The sequence below is a fragment of the Periplaneta americana genome, chromosome 9 (genome assembly GCF_040183065.1).
Source record: "Periplaneta americana isolate PAMFEO1 chromosome 9, P.americana_PAMFEO1_priV1, whole genome shotgun sequence".
NCBI lineage: Eukaryota > Metazoa > Arthropoda > Insecta > Blattodea > Blattidae > Periplaneta > Periplaneta americana.
The window spans coordinates 159,441,110-159,463,948 of record NC_091125.1 but is presented as its reverse complement, the minus strand read 5'-3'; the positions used below and the strand labels follow the sequence as shown (position 1 = coordinate 159,463,948).

At 34.7% G+C, this 22,839-nt stretch overlaps 1 protein-coding gene across 4 annotated transcripts in view; it reads left to right on the top strand.

The window, feature by feature from the left end:
- Positions 1-6,506: 6,506 nt before the first annotated feature.
- LOC138706663 (probable phosphorylase b kinase regulatory subunit beta) overlaps positions 6,507-22,839 on the top strand; it is a 76,005-nt gene continuing 59,672 nt past the window's right edge. For 2 of the 4 annotated variants that reach the window (XM_069836218.1, XM_069836216.1), the window contains exons 1-5: positions 6,507-6,831; positions 13,553-13,723; positions 16,150-16,253; positions 20,167-20,302; positions 22,620-22,827. In XM_069836218.1, the coding sequence (XP_069692319.1) occupies positions 13,689-13,723; positions 16,150-16,253; positions 20,167-20,302; positions 22,620-22,827 (483 nt within the window). In that variant the 5' untranslated portion in view covers positions 6,507-6,831; positions 13,553-13,688. The remainder of the gene's footprint in view (positions 6,832-13,552; positions 13,724-16,149; positions 16,254-20,166; positions 20,303-22,619; positions 22,828-22,839) is intronic. The other 2 variants (XM_069836217.1, XM_069836219.1) reach the window with 2 other exon arrangements.

Below are 22,839 nucleotides of genomic sequence, written 5' to 3'. Positions count from 1 at the left end.
GTAATTAGTTACCACTGCCATCGGGTGTATACCCATTGCAGTGTGAATAAATACACATACACAAATGAATAAATAAATAAAAATAAATAAATAATAATTTTGTTCGGTTTAACCAGATTTTCGGGTTAGCGTAGTTCGGATTAACGAGACTCTACTGTATCATATACACCAATTCCTATAGCCTACAAGGTATGGTAAGTCCCCCTTACCGGTTGTCGAACCCTAGCTCTCTGGAATATTGTAAGTGAAAGCGCAAACGCTTGAGCTATACTCGGCTACATTATTAACTACAACACATGTAACCTTAATATTTATAGACAAGTTACATTGTAAAAATATCTACCAATATCGTGTGGTTGCTACGACACGAAACTGTTTGTAATTTTGTAAAACAGTCCAAGTACCGATATGTAAGAAATACCGTTAGGCCTACTATTAATATTGGAGGCGTTTTCACTGTGAGTTCCGCACTAAATATAGAGACTCAGATTATTTTTCGATTACTGTACCTCTCCTCTGTTCTGAAGGATACCTCCTATACGACCTTGAACTTAGCTTCTTCAGTTTTTACTCGTCATGAGTTCGCTAGTTAGGGGTATGGAAATGAAGTCGCTGACTGCAGATACAATGAGAGAGACTGGCCTGTAAGAATCGTTTATACGGCCATCCATCCTGCTGTTGTATACACAAAGACTTAGGTGTCATAAGAGAGATTAAAAGTGCACTCTGCAAACGTGTCGCGTAGGCTATTTAATTTTGAAAGAACTGTTATATAAATAGTTCGGTGTATTTTGTCACTATGATTCGCCGGGAATTTCCAGTGTATGAATTATTTACGTGTAATCGATTAATCGATTACTTAAAAAACCACTATAATTTTATAAAAGGTTCAAACATGTTTCCATACATTTCGTATGTGAAAGTAGGTATCCGCACAGTATTTATTTATTTATTTATTTATTTATTTATTTATTTATTTATTTATTTATTACATCAGTCTGTACTCACATCATGGCGGATTAGTTGTATTCCATTTCTTAATCTGCCATCACAGTGATTAAAAATTAACAATACATGTGGCAACCTATAAGTTTAGCTATGTAAGTATCTGTTTAACATTTTTTATTAATAAAAATATAATATAGTAGGTCCCGCGCCGTGGCGTCGTGGTCTAAGGCATCCTGCCTAGGACTCGCGTTACGGAATGCGCGCTGGTTCGAGTCCTCATGGGGGAAGAAATTTTCTCATGAAATTTCGGCCAGTGTATGGGACCGGTGCCCACCCAGCATCGTGGTGCATTTGGGGAGCTACGATAGGTAGCGAAATCCGGTTGCGAATACCAGCTATAACGGCTGGGGGGATCATCGTGCTAACCACACGATACCTCCATTCTGGTTGGATGATCGTCCACCTCTGCTTCGGCATGTGGGCGTGAGGCCAGCAGCCTACTGGTCGGTCTAGGCCCTTCACGGGCTGTAGCGCCACGGATTATTATTATATATAATATAGTAGGCCTACTATTACTTCTACATTCCCTATCTAATATAATTTATTTTCCTAATTAATTTATGTAATTCCTCATCAACATATAACAACAACAATAATAATAATATTAATAATAATAATAATAATAATAATAATAATAATAATAATAATAATAATAATATATAGTGAACCCTTGTATTTTAAACCATTAACTTTAACTTTTTCTTTACTACTGGGTGTTCAGTTCAAAATGTGTCTTGGCTCTCTGTATGCCGTCATGTGGCTAGCTGATGAGCCTAGAGAATTCAATCTTCCTACACTTCCGCAGCTCAGGTGTATAATCTAAGAGGCAGAGCCGGTAGTGGCAGGAATGTGAACTGTTTGGAAATACGTACTGTCGGGATATGGGGAGAGGGTTAAGACGATTACTTACGTATTTATTGACATTAACTTCGACGGTCAACATGGACACGGAGCATTTGATTTGTGTTGTGGAATGTTACCGTACGCAACCGATGATAACAAATACCCTGCGTACGACTTGCCGGCGCAAAACACAGTTCGAAAGAGGTTATGGTAGCACACAGACCGTACAGACCGCCATCTGTTGCTACGACGTTCAAGTTATACCGTACACATTCTCAAGTTCAGATTGAAGAACGCCTTAAATAATAGGCAACTTCTCTAACATATAAACTGAAACTCGCTTCAAATCGGTGACCCAACAACAGTGACGTCATGACACACTTTGAAATGAACACTCAGTATATTAAACCTATTTATATATCATTTTGTTATGATCCCTTTCGAAATATTAATAATTATATACTTCTCCTAGCTTCATATCGGATCCGAATACTCAACATCTATAATCCCATTTCAGTTACAGCTTTGACCTTCTCTTCGTATCTAATTTTAGCTCTAAAAAGAAAATTTTCTAATTTGTAGATTGCTAGCGTTGCAGTGGCTTCCAACCTTTTTTGACTGACGACTGACTGGATTTACTGCGAGGCTCCGATTTCGCGTCGCGTGTAAAGGTAATGAAGTAATGGTGTAGTGAAGTTCATAGAGTAGATGTGGTGGCGGACGTGAGTGTTGCACGTGATTTTGTTGCAATTTTCAGGAGCAAGGAAATAAACTTTATGAGTTCATGCGCCCCTTGCGAACAATTTGTGAATACGTGTAGCCTACAGTAGGTCTAAAAGAATTTTGAAACTTGTAAGATAATTATTCATTCCGTAGATAGATATCCAAGGTAATATTTGAGGATTTCGTGTTTCACTGAAAACTCAGTGTGTTTATGTAAAATAATAATAATAATAATAATAATAATAATAATAATAATAATAATAATAATAAATTCTTGGAAATAAGTTTAGATTTAGAACAACTTTGCACTCAAACATGCCACCACCCCCATGAAAATATTACAAGCGATCTTATGGTGGAACTCTTGAAAGAAGGAGAAGAAAGAAAGAAAGAAAGAAAGAAAGAAAGAAAGAAAGAAAGAAAGAAAGAAAGAAAGAAAGAAAGAAAGAGAGAAATAAAGAAAGAATGTGAATAGGCCTAAATAAAATTAAATACAAGGAAAATATAAAAAGTGAAGAAAATAAAGGCACAGTAATGAACAGAAAGTTAAAGAGAAACAAAGAAAGAAGAAAATAAAATAACTAGAGAAGAGAGAGACAAACAATCGAACAAATTTGTAACAGTAGACATTTTTATTTTATTTTTTTCAACATACGTAATTTGATACACAGGATATAAGCCTACAGTCCACACCTGTGGAGTAACGGTCAGCGCGTCTGGCAGCGAAACCACGCAGTGGCGTAGCGTGAATGTAAGGTAAAAAGCTCAGCTTCCCCAGTTAATAATAAATTCATAATAAACCTGCCGTTTATGAACAAAATTATTTATTAATTTTAATAGAGTTTATATTTATGCGTTAAATATTGTGATGCGGCAGCTCAGGATGATTTGTGATGCAGCAGTAAACAAGAAGCCTGCACACACCAGCTTCCAAGCAGACTGGTTTCTTTCACTCATTCTTCTGTGTAACCCATCCCGCAGATTCTCCATCCCTTTGTAACTAAACTACTACCCTTGTCGCAAGGCACGGAAGAAGCTAGCTTTTACATTGAAAGTTTCCGAGTTATCCCTTTCGTGAGAGTTTGTTCAGTTGAAGTGTTAGTGTGCATTGCGGCTGATATAATAAATAATGAGCGAAATAACAGTTCCTGACACCAATTTACTTGAATTTTTAGGACAATTCTATTATCAAGACTGACTTACGAACAAAAGTGCGATTTAAAAAACAAATGACCGTGTCTATTTGTTAGAGATATATGTAAATTATGAAATCATATTTTACTACGTACCATTTGAGATCATGCCTTATTGGTGTTAACGAGGTTCCAACCAATCTTCGGACTGCTGACTTGACATTGACTACTATTTATTTTAAGACTATATTTTTGTAATACGTTTTCTCATATGTACATGAAAGACAACTTGAGTTAGCTTCCCCTGCTCAAAATTTCATGCTACGCCACTGGAAACCAGGTCGGGGCAAGTTACCTGGGGCCTGTTTCTCAAAATTCACGGACTAGTAATACTAGTCTGTACAGTAGTAACATTAGTTTATTTTACAAGTCTGTGTTTCTAGAAACTACAAGGGTAAAGTAATAGTTACCAGTTCACAGACTAGTAATATTGGTTGATTTCACCAGTTCATAAGTGATTCTGTTTCTCAAAATGCTAATCTAGTTGATTATACTAGTATTCAACAGAAATATTCCTACAAGACTCTAAAGACTGGTGATTTCTGTATTATCAGTTACCAGTGACAACCTTTCTCAGATAATCAAAACAAAATATTGTATTTATTTTTTTAATACATGTGGTTTAGTCATTCCAATTGAAGTGATGAAGTTGTTGTAAGAAAAGCTAAAACTATATCGAGAAAGAACAATTATTATTCATTTACGGGAGCATTTATTTAAATATAATGAACAGTTTAGGTAAATTGCCGAAAAGCTTGGAGTCAGCCTCGGTAGCGTACTTGGTATAGCGCTGGCCTTCTATACTCGAGGTTGCGGGTTCGATCCCGAGCTAGGTCGATGGCATTTAAGTGTGTTTAAATTGCGACAGGCTCATGTCAGTAGATTTACTGGCATGTAAAAGAACTCCTGCGGGACAAAATTCCGGCACATCGGCGACACTGATATAAACTCTGCATTTGCGAGCATCGTTAAATAAACCATAATTTGAATTTTGAAAAGCTTGGAGAGTTGTTAAATATAGTGGAACCTGCCATAACAAGACATATAATAGAAGTCATGCATTATCAGCAAAGCTTCAAATACAAATTGGGATGTTGATTATTTTACAATGCCATCAGGTCTTTCTGTCCTAGACCAGCAACACATGCAGAATACTTGTATTTTCCTAACAATCTAATACCAATTCATCAACTGCAGTGAATTTTGCTGGCTTTCCTCCTCCACTGCCAGTTCTTCAGGCATTGTCAACTTTAGCCTACAAATTAAATATAAAACGACACTAATTTATGAATAGATCAAATGTAAAACTGAAAAAATAATTAGCGAAATTTTTCATTTAGTTATAAGTGGCATTAATGTCGACAGTAGACCCACTAACTACATAATATGTTTATATTATGATACCACAGTCTAGTATATACAGTCACGAAGCTCAATACGTAGTAAATATGCATCCATAGATAGTTGCTAACCACTAGGGTCGCTAATATCGCCTCATTACATACAATGCGAAATAGTACCAGCTCAGTCTATTGTTCCTAGCACCCTCACAACTCAAGCTTCGTGACTGTATATACTAGACTGTGATGATACTGTGAACTTGAATTGGTACTCATCAAAGTTGCTTTCTTAATGTTGGGCCAGTAAGTGTCCCTAACATATGCATAATCTTTGTTCTGAGGTATCAGTTCCACAGCTCAACACATTACAACATTTTTGTCCATTCGTTTACTTTATAATTTTTTCTTATTGTGCTTGAAAAAGCACTGAATAGTATATCCTTTGATTCATTAATCATATTGAGTATAGTTAATTTGCTTTCAATTGATGGAATTTTAACCGAAAAAAGAAATCAAAACCAAAACACAAAAAACTTTGCCTTTTAACCTCAAATAACAATACCTACCAATTACTATAAACAAATGCACTCAATCAGCTGACTAGTGAAAGAGATCATGTGACTAGTGAAAAATTGTCACAAGTTACTAGACTGGTAAAATAGTTTGAGAAACAGAATCTACTAGAGCTGGTGAAATATACTCTGGTAACTAGTAACTGGTGAACTACTAAACTAGTATTTTTGAGAAACAGGTCCCTGGTTGAGGTTTTTTCCGGGGTTTTCCCTCAACCCAATACGAGCAAATGCTGGGTAACTTCCGGTGCTGGACCCCGGACTCATTTCACCGGCATTATCACCTTCATATCATTCAGACGCTAAATAACCTAGATGTTGATACAGCGTCGTAAAATAACCCAATAAAATAAAAAAAAATATAAGCCTACATTATTATATGGTAATTTATTTAGAAATGTATCACTCAGTATTGAAGTTCATTATCAATTTTGTTTGCTCCTTAAATATTCTACTACATAAGCAGTCCAAACTCTGTAAATGGAAATTTAACGCCAGCCGTGAAAGCCTACATTCGAAGAATAGTCCAACTGTTGCTTACGACATTCGTAAGCAACGAGTCCAACTCTCACTCCAAAATTAATTATGGGTAGCTATAGCCAACCGGTTCCAATCACAACAGCCCGAAATAGAGAAGATTTCATTTTTCTCAGAGCAATCGAAAGTAACAGACTTCTCATAACAGATTACTACATTCTCAGCCATTCCATTATAGGTCTTCATAAATTTTTAGCTGAAGCTGTTTCAGTCAAAGTCACCGCCAAGCAAAGACGTGTATCTTTACATGTAGGAAAACTTGATGATTTACTGTTGGTCATACTGGTAGTGCTAAACAGCTGGTCGTGGTGTGTTTTGATATAGGTAGCTCAGCTACCGGTAATAGTTTTCTAATTTGAGGGCTTGACAGTACGTTAACAAGCCTGGAATATTAATTATACATTACAATATGCTTTGTGCTGGTTGAAATACTGATAACTATCGGTGTCATTATGTGTGTATTTATTTGACATTGGGAGAAGGTCAGTAGAGGAGGTACAACGCAAGGAGCCACATTTAATGTTCGTAATGCTGTGTAGAAAGTAGTTGAACAACAGTTTAGATTTAATTTTAATGTATAATTACACACATTTTTGTTATGACTTCTAGACAAAGGTAAGTAGCTGCCAGTCCTGTAACAGTAAGTCTTCTGCTCCTTTCTCATGTAGGTCTATTTACATGAAGATTTAATAATCACTTTAGAAAAAACAGCATAGTTGCAAGGACCATGAAAAAAAAAAAAGGCGGTGTTTTGGTATGTATGAAAATTGCAAGATTCATGTACGTGATAAAAAATTTAAGTGAAGGAATATCTGAAGGCAAAACGTTTTTCTAGACTTTCACTCAAGGAACAAATTAAAAGGGGGGGGGGGTCAGAAAAAAAAAAGCAAAGCCAAAAAATATTACACTATCGTAAAAAAAACTAAATGCAGTAGGCCTAAGTGTTTAAAATTTTACTTTAATATTAATGATATAAACTTGATTGAAAGTATAGAAACACTCTTATTGGAAAACAAAACAAATCGATTTTCCTCTTAACAAAAATACTACTTCTAAACACATGTAGACAAGGAAATAAATTATACATCCTGATTACACAACTTTTAACACTGTATCACTAGAACAGTATGAAATATACAGACGCACAAAAACACACCCCAACGAAATTCTCAACACACAATTCAACTTCAAAACACACACACTCTTTGACTCTACACTATACCACAGGAACACACCCTCACAGAAAACAGAACAAGTGGCGCCAAGACCAACAACGACCAGTTCTGAAGATGACCCATAAATAGGTCGAAACATGTAAACAAGGTACGTTGAAATTTAACACAGGAAAGTCTTACCATACATATTCCGAAATAAATTATTGTTTACTATATGAATGCAATGGAAGGAAATGGGAACGGGAGAAGAGTTCGGGGTAGAAGAAGATATCAGATGATAGACGACATTAAGATATATGGCTCATATGAGGAGACAAAGAGAAAGGCAGAAAATAGGAAGTACTGGAGAATGCTGGGTCCTTGGAATAAATGAATATATGAATAACAATGCAACTTACATGTACTGCTAGTTCTGCTATAATAGTATTCACTAGATGCCAATGAATATATTAAAAAAAAAAAAAGCATAATAGAGTGGCATGCAATACTCCTGGAACACAAAGTGACTCCAGCTGACTGGGTGGCCGCTTGGCCTCAGATAAGCTTCTAGTGGTGGGTGATGGAAAATTGAAAACCGTGCAGCGAAACAAAACACTGTCACTATAATATTTATAACAATGCAAAGAAAAAATAAGTAGCTCTTGTTAATATGTGGTATGTTTTTTAACAATTGGAGTTGTAGCCTATAAGTTAGTAATATTCAGGAAAGAAGAATTTTCGAAGAAAAATTAAAATAAAAGAACTGAGAATAAGTTTCTGAGAACAATGAATGCTTCATTATCATTTTGTTCTCCATAAATGTCAATTTTACTGAACTAGAATTTGAACCTAAGTCTACAACATTACACTGGGTAACAACGAAAATGTTTCTCTCGATATTTTAATTGTTTCTGATTCAATTTTTTGCGCTGATTTCAAATCTGTAATTACTTTTTCTGAAATGATAACGGTTCTAGAAATATAACGATATTCTTAATTATGTTTGTTCTACGTTGAAGCATGACTTCTAGAGGTGATTGCAGGAATTTACCGGACTCTTTCTGTTACGTTTGTGGATATTACATCAGTATAAAGCAGAAGAAGCATAACACAAGACCTGGCACCAAATATTATACAGCTCACAATGCTTACTTTGAAGTACCAATACGAGACCAAGACAATTCATGGGCACAACATGTGTGCTGTGGTTCCTGTAATACAACTTTGGAAGGATGACTACGAGGATCTCGGAAATGTATGCCTTTCGCTGTTACCAGAGTTTGGAGGGAACGAACCAACCACCATGACAATTGCTACTTTTGCATGGTCGATATGTCATCTTTGAAAAATTTAAAAGAACACAGGAGATTGCAGTATCCGAATATCTCATCTTCAATTGCTCCTATCCTGCATGGTCAAGATTTACCAGTTTTTTAACCACCAGCCGTTGATTCAAACGAATTTGTATCGCCATATACCCGTCCCCAGAAGTGACTCAGACTTTAGTGACAGTGACCGTTCCAGCCAGAATCATTATTTTCGAAATCACAAGGAACTAGATGATCTTGTACGTGATCTTGAATTACCAAAATCGAAAGCAGAGCTCCTAGCATCCGGTCTAAAAGTATGGAATTTGCTTGACGGAAGCAGGATCACAAAATATAGGAAGCGGTATCAAACTTTCGCACAATATTACAGGATACAGCCATGATTGGAGACTATGTGTGGGGTTTGGTCAGGGATAGTAATCAGCAACACAAAAGGAAAGCACGATCACATCTGCATTTCTAACATACTTAATTCAAGACTGTTATTGTATAAATATGTATTGTCCATCGTAAATATTATATTTTATAGACATTATTCTTTCTGGTAGGCTTAATAAGTATGCATATTACTTAACCATATACAGTTAATTTCCCAAAGAACTATTGATGCTATATTGAAAATACTGATATTTCTGAACTCAGCGTGTGAAGGGTGAATAGGAAAAAAACAGAAATCGTTGCAATCGCTGTACGTTGAATAAGGCAAAAGGAGAAATCGTTGAAATCGCTTTACGCTGAATACGAAAAAAAGAGAAATCGTTGAAATCGCTGTACGCTAATATGAAAAAAAGAGAAACCGTATCAATATGAAATCAATAAATCAGAAGAAACAAAAAGTTGTTAAAAATTTGTACCCAGTGTATCTATAGGCCTAGTCTATAAATAAAGGACATATATTATGATTTATTTAAAAGCTTGGCCTATATAATAGAACTTAATATATCTTGTGTTTCCATACCAGTCTCAGAAACTTCCTATATATCTTTTTTAAGTTGATGAATATTTTTCTATCATATTTATTTTGTGTACCTATCTAAGGATGCATACAGTGTCTCAAATAGCCTTGGAACTTGACCGAGGTATTCAATCATTTCTGTCTCATTCCATATTGTATTTGTTTACGTTTGTGAATGGCAAACATTAAGGAATGACGATAACAATTGTTTATATCCATTATCTATGACATACTACATCATTTTTTAAATTACTGACCTTGCTGCAAGAATATAAATGGCCATTTCATTGTGTACTGTACCTCAATATAAGTACAATTTGGTTGCTGTATCACACATCTAAGGAGATATTACACCAAGGACATTGGAAGTTTGTATGTATTGCTGTACACCTTGAGAATTACGATTTGAACTATCCAATTAGGTGAAAATTTTTCAAGTGTGTTATATCGAAGTTAAGAGAAATTTAATGAATTTACACATGTCAATACTAACTAATGTAACCATGCATTTAATTATAAATTAATTTCACTGCTTACTTTTAATACGTTAACTTCCAGTGAAGTGACTTCTTACCTTATTTGCTTGTTAATAGTTTTGATTTTAACATTTTTTTTGCGACCATCTATAAATGGTGGCTTTTATTTGCATTTCAAGGTTATGATTGCTTGTTAAGAGAATATAATTTCCTTATAAGAGATAATTAATTTGAACATCCATTTATAAGAAGCATGTAGCTTCAGTAATATAATTTCAGCTTGTTTTGTACTTCCTCATATATTATTTTAGCATCGGAAAGTACTTCACATTACTCAAGACACAAATTTAGCAGTCGCACAATATTTTGTAACATGACATATATGTACCATGTGTATTTCAAACTATAGTAGGCCTACTCAGGGAATTAATAATGCCGTAAGAAATTCATGTATAAAAATTGAAATTTTGCTGACTATGTGTAATAAATAGAGTCCGGATTTATATGTACGGTACTAAAAGTTAAGAATGATACTGAGTGTAGTTGAAATTATCAAAATTAAAGACCACAAAAGAAACTAAATTACTATCTTTAGACATTACTAATCTGTATACCAATATTCCAATTGAAGAAACAATAGATAGGCTATAATTAACACAAAACTGAATGTTTTGAAACTTAATCCTACCTTAATAAAACAAGTTATTGGCTTGTTGGAAATCTCTCTAAAACAGAATTATTTCAAATTGAATGACAAGATTTACTTGCAACAAAAAGGCATAGCCATGGGAGATCCGCTTTTTGGTTTACTGGCAAGTAGATCTAATGAGGCTGATTGACGTCTACCATTATTTGGAGATAATTATATGATTACAGTGACTATTTGTTGGTTAAATGGAATTTACGTGAAGGGAATCTATTTCGTTTCTAAAAAGAAATGTTTTCGTCATAAATAATTTTTCTTCACCTTATTATCTTATTTTGTTAGGTTTGGAACGTGATCTTGAAGGCCTAATAAAATTATAAAATTGTAGGAATGAATGAACACATAGTCATGTACCCTCTTTCTTTCTCATCCGGGCTAGGGACCGGCTATGGCGAAGTTACTACATACTACGATCTTATTTACATACTATATAACATAACATGCTGATAATGTGCAGGAGTTCTAATTTATTCTTATGAAAATAATTTACATATTTACAAAAGACCAAGACTTGTATTATGCATGAAATTACAGAGGGCATATCCTGGACATATCTGAATCTGAGTCACTACTATTGCTGCTGTCTTCACCCAAGTTGATAACAAATCTACCTACTTCCTCTTCTATTAATCCGTAACGTTTCTTTCCCACCTTGGAAATTTATTGCTTTCCTCGCAAAAGTCGGAACTTCTTTCTGCATGGTATAAAATTCTTGTATTTTTCTTCTTAAAATACATCAGTGCATATCATCTACAAGAATTAAAGGTTCCCTTGGTCTGTTCCTCTGGTGATTCTAGCTTTTCATCTCCTGCACAGACTCCCTCTCGCCTGATTTTCTTTATTAGGCGCCCTGACCCGCCTTTATAAAAATGCTGTATTATATCAGTATTAATTAAGTAAGTAATTTTAATACGTAATCAAATGAAATAAAATAAGCCTCATCTGTGATCTCAGCTGCTCTTTTCGTTGCCTGATTTATAGGAAACAGATATTGACCTGTTTGTTTCTCTTCATCGAAAAATGCTATTACTTGCTTAATAATATTTTTTTCACCACTCCGTGCTACAGTAATGATGTTGACAACACTGGACTGCAAGTGCAAATATTGTAAACTGTCCTGCAAGAAGGCTCAAAATTGTGAGCAGTGGGGGACAGAAAGGGAGAGAGATAGAAAAGAGAGAGATAGGAATGCAGGGAGACAAATGAATTACCGAGGCTGAGAAGGAATTAGGGTTCAGTTCGCATATCTTACAGGGCCACAGATCCGATGGTCCGACTATATCCACATATCTCTTCAAGAAAAAAAGTTTATCGCTGATCATATTTCTACTTCAAAAACATATTTTCCCACACTACAATAGTATAAAAGAAACCTCAATTAAGAAGTGTTACATTTGTTATATTGCGGTGACTCAAACATCTTAAAAATCTGCAAACAATACTCTTCAACATACATTTTTTCTTATTAGAATCTGACTACTACTTTTTGAGTTATTAAGTATAAAAAATGCGAAAATATTCTGCTTCATTGAAAGCCTTCTCCCGTTATTGGCTGACGATTAGGAAGGAGGAAATGAATAGTATATTATGTCACTCTTAAGATTGACGCATGTGCAGACCAACTGAGTTTTCTAAGTTGTTCCCCTATAAGGTTCGTTCCAACAACAGTCAGGAACCGTCCGTAACCATCGTGAGCATGCGCAGTACAAAAAAAGCGTTCCAACACAATCCGAACCAGTCCTGAACCGGAAACATGTACTGCAGTCGGGCGTTCCAACAAGCTTTTGACACGGGTTTGGAACGGTCAAAAATAGTCCGCGGATTGAGGCATGTACGGAAGAGTACGCGAGACACGCATGCGCATAAGCTCACCAACGTCTCCTGGATACTGAAGAAAGACATGATCGACTGTTCACATCAATGAGGTTAAAGATGAAAAGTGACAGTGCAGGCGAATAATAAAACTAGAGATTTAATTTAAATTTTCGCCAAAAAGAAAGGGAATGGGAATTATTTGGGTATTGAAACAGTTAATTACAATTTCAACATGCAGCTTTGATTAAAAATATAATAAATAACGTACATACATTAATAGAACTATTGAAGTCAATTATCGAAATTCTTGCCTTCCATATTTTTTGTCATCTTTTTATAGAAAATGATCGAAATTCTATTTTCTGCAATTAGAATTAGCTGCGAAACGATAATAATTAAGCATCCCATTCTTAGCAAAGATGATCACAGTTATAGCATCTCTGGATTTAGTACATAACGATCCGCGAAAGCGTTCCAACAGCGTCCAGTCAGTTTCAATCCCACAGCAGATGCTCAACTAGCGCATGCGCATAAGATGGTACAGGAACCGTACATGAACTGATCCATGAACCGCTTGTTGGAACGAACCTATAGTAGCGTCGTTAAATAACCAACTTAAAACAATTGTATCTTCATAAATATTGCTCATCTATAGGACTGATTCCTGATGCATGGATCATACTTAATGACTTGCTCTGTGATTTTTATTGGTAATGTGTGTAATTCTGTCACACAGGTTATACGTATATTTATTATTTATTGTATTTTATTGTTTACTTTTCATTCATTGGTTTCGTACTGTATATAAGGAAGTACGGAAAATATATTAAGCATAATAACCTGCCTTCACCTGTCACCTTGAGTGTTACCGACCTTAACAGAGTTTCATATTTCTATTTTAGATGCCTGCAATAATATTGTAAACAATGCCAAACTTTGCAATGGAATTAACTGTGACAAAGAAGAGTTATTTCCCGATTTTTCAGTAGATCATAACTGAGTGACTTGAACTACTTAAAGTTACATTAATTTGAAACAATGTCTGTGCAAGGACACAAAATGGTTGGTCCAAGGTAGAGTTACACCACTAAAATATACGGTTGAAGCAGAAACTAACAGAGTCTGAGTGCTTGGTGATGAATTAACTTGAAATGAGCTTTACATGGGGAAATTCAGTATATGCAGTATATTTACAAGGTTTTAAAATTAAAATAACCAACATTTTTCTCTTATGATTTGGTGAGATTACGCATCAGAGTAGAAATGAGAGTACTTGATTAAAAAACAGTGGAAGTGATAAAATTGTAAATAAAACACTAATTATATTTTACAACGCATTTTCTGCAAAGAATGATGTTTAATGTTTGTTTTACATATAGTGTTTACTTGTTTATATATATATATATGTCAATGTGAAGAAATTTTATGTGCTTGTAATGTTATTTAAACATTGTAAATATACAGACGTCATGCATGAAAGTAACAAAGGAATGTTAAGACAGATCTCTGTATATTATAGTATATTTTATTCATCATATAATTAAATACAGTAAACCATAAAGGGATAATAAATTTAAATCTGAAATAAAGTGAGAAATTCACAGTCTTGAATAAGATGAGTTAGAATGTTCACCGTTTCATAAAACAGGTTATGAACTTAAGAAAACAGTTGATAGCAATTCAAGAGTACAGGGGAAAAACAATCAAAGTTACAATTCTCATAAGAGTGTGATGTCATCATCTATAATCCCGTCGCTCTAATTTCAGGCAGCCAATCCTGTTGCAGGTCGGCTAAATTTAAGCATGTGCGTCTTATGATTCGCTGATGAAGACGTTATTCATTTCTTAAGGCTCGATAAATACTTAATATAATCGCCCGCCATTTTGGCTCTTTCGTTGGCGTTCGCAGAAAGCACACGAAGATGTTATTTGCCGCTCAATTATTTGCTGAATTACAGTGCATTTGATTTATTATCATAGGAGCTACGACATGATAATCTTTAACGGTGTGGCAAATAGATTCCTCGTATGGTAGCTCGGCAACGAAAGAACAAAAATGGCGAACGATACTACCTACCTAGACTTTATAGAGCCTTCACTTCCTAAAACGTAAGCAAAGAGGAGGAGTCACGCCGGGAATAACAGCGTCACAACTATAATTCAGTATATTACTGAAAAATTTATGTGTTTTTCTTATCAATTCTGGTAAAGGAGAATTATCACCATGGATACGGACATCCTTTCCTACTTTTTCATTAGGAACAGCAATAAATTTTGCAGTAATATCACAGTGTAGTATATACAGTCACGAAGCTTGAGTTGTTGAGGGTACTAGGAACAATAGACTGTGCCGGTACTATTTCGCATTGTCTGTGATGAGGTGATAGTAGCGATCCTAGTGGTTAGCAACTATCTATGGATGCATATTCCATATGTATTGAGCTTCGTGACTGTATATACTAGACTGTGGTAATATACTGAATTAGATGATATCACCCTTAAGAGAATTGTGACTTAGATTGTTTTTTCCCTGAACTCTTCAATTGCATTTAGTTAACGTCTCCAGAACTCCATTCGACTTTATGTAATATTATTTTTTTTTTTTAATTTATTTACAATTTACATTTGAATTGAATACATATGAATAGATACCCGAATATAAAATATGAATTTAATGCATTTTGTTAAGATGCTTAGCCTATCGTGTTTACGTGTATACACATATACAGGATGATTCACGAAGATTGGGCAATACTCTAAGATGTGATTTCTGGCATCATTCTGATGAAAAAAGTTCATATAAACATATATCATATTTTTTTTAATTGACTGAATTACGCCCTCCTGAATGTTAAACATAAACGTAGATATTATGAAGGTTTAAGCATGTAAACTATTTACAGCAATGATACTGGGTGTATTATAAATTCATTTAAAAACATTCACGTTATTACTAATTTGAAAAATCTGTATTAAAGCCGGTTTTTAAAGACCTCACCTTCTGCAGCAATACACATAGCCGCCCGAGTGTGAACTGCACTTGTCTCATTCCCTGACTTCCGTTGTTCAGATGCTAGACAGATACATTGTACCGGTGTTGAGTTATCTCTAACACCAACAAATTATCGATCACTATCGATTAGTAGGATGAAATATCTTTGAACGTCTAGTATACACTCCATATAGAGAATTTTGTGCAGGATAGTGCATGCGTAAATAATAATAATAATAATAATAATAATAATAATAATAATAATCCCGAACAGTGTTGAATAAAATATGATACTGTAAATATGCTGTTATCTGAGGTTGCATTGATTTGTATTACATTTAAAATTGGATTGTGGAATAAATTTTATTAAGTTTACTAAATTGCATGTATGCATGTCTGGTGCTGATAATATAGTAAAATAGTTGTCAGCATGAACCTCTTGACACATTGCAAACTCCTCCATAGCTTTAACAGTCACAGAAACTGATGTTAAGTTTACATTTGCAGGACAATCCGTCACGGAAGCTTGTGTGAGATTGAAATAGACATGAGCCTGAAGATTTCGAATTATGAAGATACAGTTAGACAGCTTGATATTTACTATGGACTGGGTAAGTGCGTACAGTATGTGTGGTATGTACTGAGTTGTGGTTTGGTTGACATTTCATCAATAACAACCAAGTGTTTGGTGTGTCACTTTATCACTTTATATGTACGTTGGGTGTAACTTTTAATAGTTGCAACACTGCTGTAAAAGCAAAACGAGATGGAGCTATTTGTTGTCACTGCTACCACATATTAGTCTATGTCTGCCCTCTTCCCCCCTAAAAGGATTCTTCCATCCAACTCACAATGCATGCGCTGTGGAGAGTTAAAGTTAGTCTCCTGTTAGTTACAGCTCTAAGCGGTTGTGTTTCGCCATGTTTACAAAGCAGGAACAGCGATCTTGGCTGAATGTTAATGCACAGTATTTCCATCATTTTTTAGCATAATCTGAGACCAGCGTTGCGAAGAAAGCTCCCACACATTTTGCAGGACCCTCCCATCATTTTTCAAGATAATGCAGGGGCACACACGATACAGTCTGTAGCTGATCTGTACTGTCGCTGGGGGGTGAGAAGTGTTTTTCCATCCACCACATTCACCGGACTTAAGCTCCTGTGATTATGACTTAATCCCAAAGATGAAGGAACCACTTTGTGACGTTCGATTGCGGACTGTTCCTGATATTATGCAGGTAGTAGGGCGGTCCATCAGAAACATCAACAGAACAGGAGCTGCTACAGGGATACTACGACTTCCACATCGCTGGCAACGAGTTGTAGACATGCTGATTACTACATTGTAGGACTGTAGAAGTTTCACAGATGTATCACTTGTATATTCGTAATAAATAAATAGTTGCCATTATTAAAGTTACAACCTGTGTATGTCTACATTTATTTGCATAGGCAGTCTGCTTCGGATATACTAATAGTTATCTATGATACAAGTGTTAAAATAACATTTTATTTTGAGAGTAAGGATGTTTGCAGGGCCATAAGCCAAGTGAAGCAAGCACTATGAACAAAATAAAATCATTTTTTAACATGTGTCTCGCACACAGTTTTTTAGACAGCTGTTCGTTTGTGCTGGTATAGAGACAATTTCCTCGACTTCTCCGCTGCATTCACTGTAACAGTGAAACTTTAACATGTTACAACCAAGCGGTGTTACAGCTCAGTGGTAGAGCATTGAACTGCAGTGCCACAGATCTCTGGCTCAAACCCCAGTGTCTTCTGATTTTTATAATTAAATTTCATTGTCGATGGTTTTCGATAAAATAGTTGTTGAAGCATTTTATTTAATTTGTGTACCTTTTTTTTTTTTTTTAACTAAAACCAGTCACTTTTAAAAGTAAACCTGTAATTGTTTGAACCCTTTTATTGATCAGTGGTGAATGCTGTTATGTAACATCTGGTGGGAAACAACTGGTAAATGGCTCAAACAGTTGAAAATCAGTGTTAAAAATACTTTTCACATGCTATTGCATAATATTAAATTTTCATAATTTTTGCCTAGTGTATAAAGATCTATGTTCAAGAATGGCTATCTAATTTACGTCACCTCTAGACTGGTTGAATACCGTAGTAATAATGCCAACTTGGGCTTATCATTTACAAAAATAGCTGTAGTCCAAAAATGCATAATAATCATAACTGTTTGATGTTTCCATTAGTATCCATGTCCTGAAATGAATGCTCATTGCCAATAGAATTCTTCTTTGCATTTTGAGCATTGCCCGTGTTTGTCTTTGAATGACTTCATGTCATTATTCGGACCATATCTTGTTTGATCTACTAATTTTTCTTTCATCTCTTGGTGTATATTTTGGTCTGTTTTCAATTATTCTTTCTATGTGATCTATCTATTTCTGTCTATGTTTTTGTTTTATTCTTCTTCTTCCTATCACGTATTAAGCCTGGTGGCCTGTTATGGTCTCTCTCCATCGTTTCAGTGGACAGCCCAAAGATCTTGTTCCTAAAGGGCGGTAATTTAATGCTTGGCGTGATATCCTTGTTCTAGGCATCGTGGGTATATGAGATTTTCATTTCTATCTATAATTTTGAATCTTCTCCAAAATTGGGTCAATATTTAATTCTTTCAAAATATCCTAATTTTTTTTTTTTTTTGTCTAATCTAGTATAGCCAGCAGTTCTTCTTAAAAACTTCATTTCATTGGCAGTGATTCGGTGTTCATCACATTTATGTATGGTCCAAGCTTCACTTCCATAAATGAGAATGCCATTGTTTTATAGGCTTTAATTCTTGTGTGTTTTTGGACAAGAGAAGGTTTGAAAATGTTATTAATGGTATTCATTGCATAGTTAATGTAATTCAGTTTTGTAGAAATATCTTTTTAATGTTGAGTATTTCTAGTTTTTGTCTTACATTCTCGTTTCTCAACGTCTCTTTAGTCACACTCAATGTTGCACTAAAAAATTTCATTTCACTGCCGACTTCTATCATTGTGCTTTTGCATTTCCCATGTTCTGCATCCATACTTATAAGCGTCCTCTGATATTGTGAGGTTTTGTAGAATTTTAACGTCGTTTTTTTTTTCTATTCTTCACTGTTTTCTTGATTGTTTCATACAATCCTTTGACTTTAATTTAAATTATGTATAATTAAAACTATTAAAAAGCAACTCTGAACACTGTTTTCTTCCCTAATTGAAGCAATTTATACTTGGACTATCTGTATGATTATTTTCGTAAAAGAACTTCAATTAGTAAGAAATAATACTAGGTTGAATACATGAACGTAACATTTAAGAGAAAATGAAATAGCAAAAAAGAAAAAATAAAGTCCATTAAGATTCGGTAAATTTATTACCGTACAGAAAAAATTTTCCTATGTTGCCGTGAAACTATGGTTGGTAATTTACCTTAGTTGACTAGTTTCTGCTTGATTTGTAGCCATCTTCAGAACTAGTCCATTGTTTTCGAGCTATATAAATAAGATTGTTGTCAAATAGAATCTCACTTAGCACTAGACATTTAATCCATGTTGAATCTTTCGTACACTGATTTAAAACTTGAATATAAATAATTGATTAAATGGCGATCTTACTCATGTTAAATGTGTAAGCATGTGCGGCGTGTTTTTGTTTTCGTATGTGAGTGTGATGTAGAAGAAGTGAACACAATCAAATACATAGCACAAGAAAATGGTTACAATCCAAACATAATAGACAGCATCATAAGGAAGACAAAACAAAAACTCAACAAACACACAAAACACAAGAACACAAGAAATACATCACACTAACATACGAAAACAAAAACACACACAAGATCGCATCCTCATTCAGAAAACAGAAATACAACATAGCATACAGAACAGAAAACACACTACAAAGAGATCTCAACACACAAACAACACAAACAAATAAATGCAACCACATAGGCGTATACAAACTCACATGCAATAGTTGCGACAGTTTCTACATTGGACAGACAGGCAGATCATTCCAAACTTGATACAAAGAACACATTAAAGCAATAACCAGAGGACACAATACATCTACATATGCCGAACATATAACTAATGCTAACCACACATACAATGACATATATACAGACATGGAAATCCTACACATACAACCCAAAAACCAAAAACTCAACACAGTAGAACAATATGAAATACAGTATACAGACACACTAAAACACACCCTGATCAAATTCTCAACACACAGATCAATTTCAGAACACACACACTATTTGACACCACATTTCAACACTTTTCAACAATCGAACGCACCCACACAACAGGCAGCGAAGTTCGAGATGACGCCGAGATCTAGTAGGCTCTGAGGATGGTGTGAAGAAGCACCGAAACAGCTGTAAGCCGCACATGCTTACACAATTAACACGAGTAAGATCGCCATTTAATCAATTATTTAGACATTTAAATTTTGAGGCTTCAACTTAAGCAAGAAACTTACTTAGTCTTTGATATGTTACATTTTTTTTTTAATTCTAGTTAAGAGGCAGCTTCTAAGATATCAGAGTCCAATCACTGGTCTGTTTCCTGTACTGTCAACTGACAAAGATATCGCAAGTGTGCGAGACAGTATATATTGTGCAGCTGCTATCTGGAGCCTCCACCAAGCTTACAGGTAGGCCTAATAATTCCACTAGATTTGGTGTTTCATTGACCAAAACTGAAATCTCCACATATTCAGGAAGATGAAGAAATAAGTGCAAATATATTTTATCTAATAATAAGAAGACAAAGCAAGTGCCATAACTAAAAGTCTTTTTTCAATTTCGACTTATCTTTTACTGTTTTCACTTTTTTAGTTTAAATAGTGTCGTATTTATTTTGCGAAAGAGCATGAAATTTTCAGTAGTTAATGACCTCACACTGAAGTAAGACAATAACAAAATAGCTATAAAAAGTAGCAAAGCCCACAAGCAAGTGACAATTTTTTTTTTTTTTTTTTGAGTTCCTAATCTTCAAGTGAAGAGGTGAGTAAGAGAGAGGTGATTATAATATTCTCTCTTACGATATAGAAAAATAATCCAGTAAAACATTATTTTATGAATGTAAAAATTGTATAAATTTCTTCATGATCTGGGTTAAGTAGCCTATTTATGTAGATAATTTAATTACATATTTTTTATGAAAAGTTTCCTGGATGTCTAAAAGTCGAAATTTGTAAGAATGGGAGTGTGATTGGAAATGTGCCGGGTTATTAATTCACCAGTCTTCAAATATGTCAGACTCGCTGGGCAGAAACTTGAACACACATTTCAACGTCACATTGTTGAACATGTAACATCATCTATGAGCTCTGTGTACCTTGTTTTAATCGTGACAACGTTTTTAGTTCTTTTAAGCATTCTGATTATTGTATTGTGTCTCTGTTCTGTAAAGACTTTTAGATAAGGGCTCAAATAGCCATAGATGCTGACGCGCCCCTTTTAAACCCCACTAACTCTATGAGCTCAATCAGGAAGCTTTAGGAGATTCCAGAGAATTAACAATTAATTTAAAAAAAATTAAAAATAAATTTCTTATTAAACTAAAATTTGTATTAACAATTAAATAACATTCAAAGATAACAATAATGGCAAGATCAATAAATAAGTCAAACCTTTGGCACTGGCAACAATAATTAAAAAATTAATTACTGACAATTTAACAAAAAATGGAAATTAAAACATAACATGTAAACAAAGGTGATCAGATTGCTCAGTTGATAGAGGAACTGGCTTTGGACTAGAAAAGGCAGTAGATATTTTTAGTGGTGTTGAGAATTTAGAACCAAGCACAGTGGTGTAGTGGTTAACATGCTGGGACATCCAGGGTTGATCCCAGGGGCTGACTATCCTTACTTGGATTCTTCATGGTTCCCCAAGTTTCTCCATACGAATGCTGGGATAGTATACCAATTACAACACTATGATCCACTTTGTTTCCTAATTCTACAATCCTTCATATAACATAATTTTGTATGCAATCTTCTCACTTTTCAAAACAGGTTGGTCGTCTGTCTGATAAGTACCACACCAGCTGATTGTGCTCCCTTCTATCAAGAAGAATAGCATTAGAAGCAATCACTGAAGAGCGAAAATGCTTAAAAAAAAATTGTCAGTTGCTTGTGGGATTTGTTACAAACAAGTGGGTCATGAAAAATTGTTTTATGTTCCTGTAAATATACAGGGTGTTTCAGAATTCAGTCTAAGTAATTTATCTGGTTATATAGGAGTTGGTTGTAGGCAAGCAATTTGAGATAGTTAACCCAGAGTCTTTGATGAAAAATATCTGAGTTATGTCATTAAATTTGTTTACATTTGTTATTCATAATCAAGTGTTAAAATGAAATAGGGATATAGAATGGTATGGAATGATTTTGGGCCTTATTAGGGAATATATGAAGTCCAACTATTAAGAAATGATCAACAGTGTTTTCAAAATTTGGCTTCTACAGAATCTGTAAAATTGCCAGCAAATAATGAGACAATACACCATTGCACTGCTTTTTGTTTCAACATTCATTTTCGTTATTGTACCTATTTTAGAAGAGAATTATCGGAATGAAGCTGTAGTGTAACGATTAACACATTAGACTTCAGGCCAAAAGGTAGTACGTTCGATTCTTATTATGGTAGTTTTTTTTTTTTTTAATCCAATACCTCACTCAGTGACGTACAGACCCAAAACATATTTCACGCCATTACGTGCAAGTTTGAACCCGCAGACTCCTAGTTCCCGATATAAAAATACTTACCTAGAATCTCTTCAAAAGCCCTTAAATTTCTTTGGTTGAATTCTGAAACACCCAGTATTTGTACTTTGATGACGTTTGCAACCGGTAGACTACAGTATGACACATAGTAATTCATTGTAGTCCAGAAAAAGACTTTAAAGTTCCTTACTTTTAAAGAGATCCTTAAAAAAGAATTTGTGTTACGTTATTGTTGTAATAGGCGAATAGATGATGACAGAGGGAAGTCTTACGAACTTGGGCAGTCTGCAGTGAAGTGTATGAGAGGAATTCTCGAATGTTGGGTAAAGCAGGCTCCAAGAATTGAGTTGTTCAAGAAGAATCAATGCAACAAACACGCACTTCATTGCAAGTTCCATCTAACAACAGGAGCCGTAGTATACAATGACGAAGAATATTTTCATTTACAGGTACGTAAATTC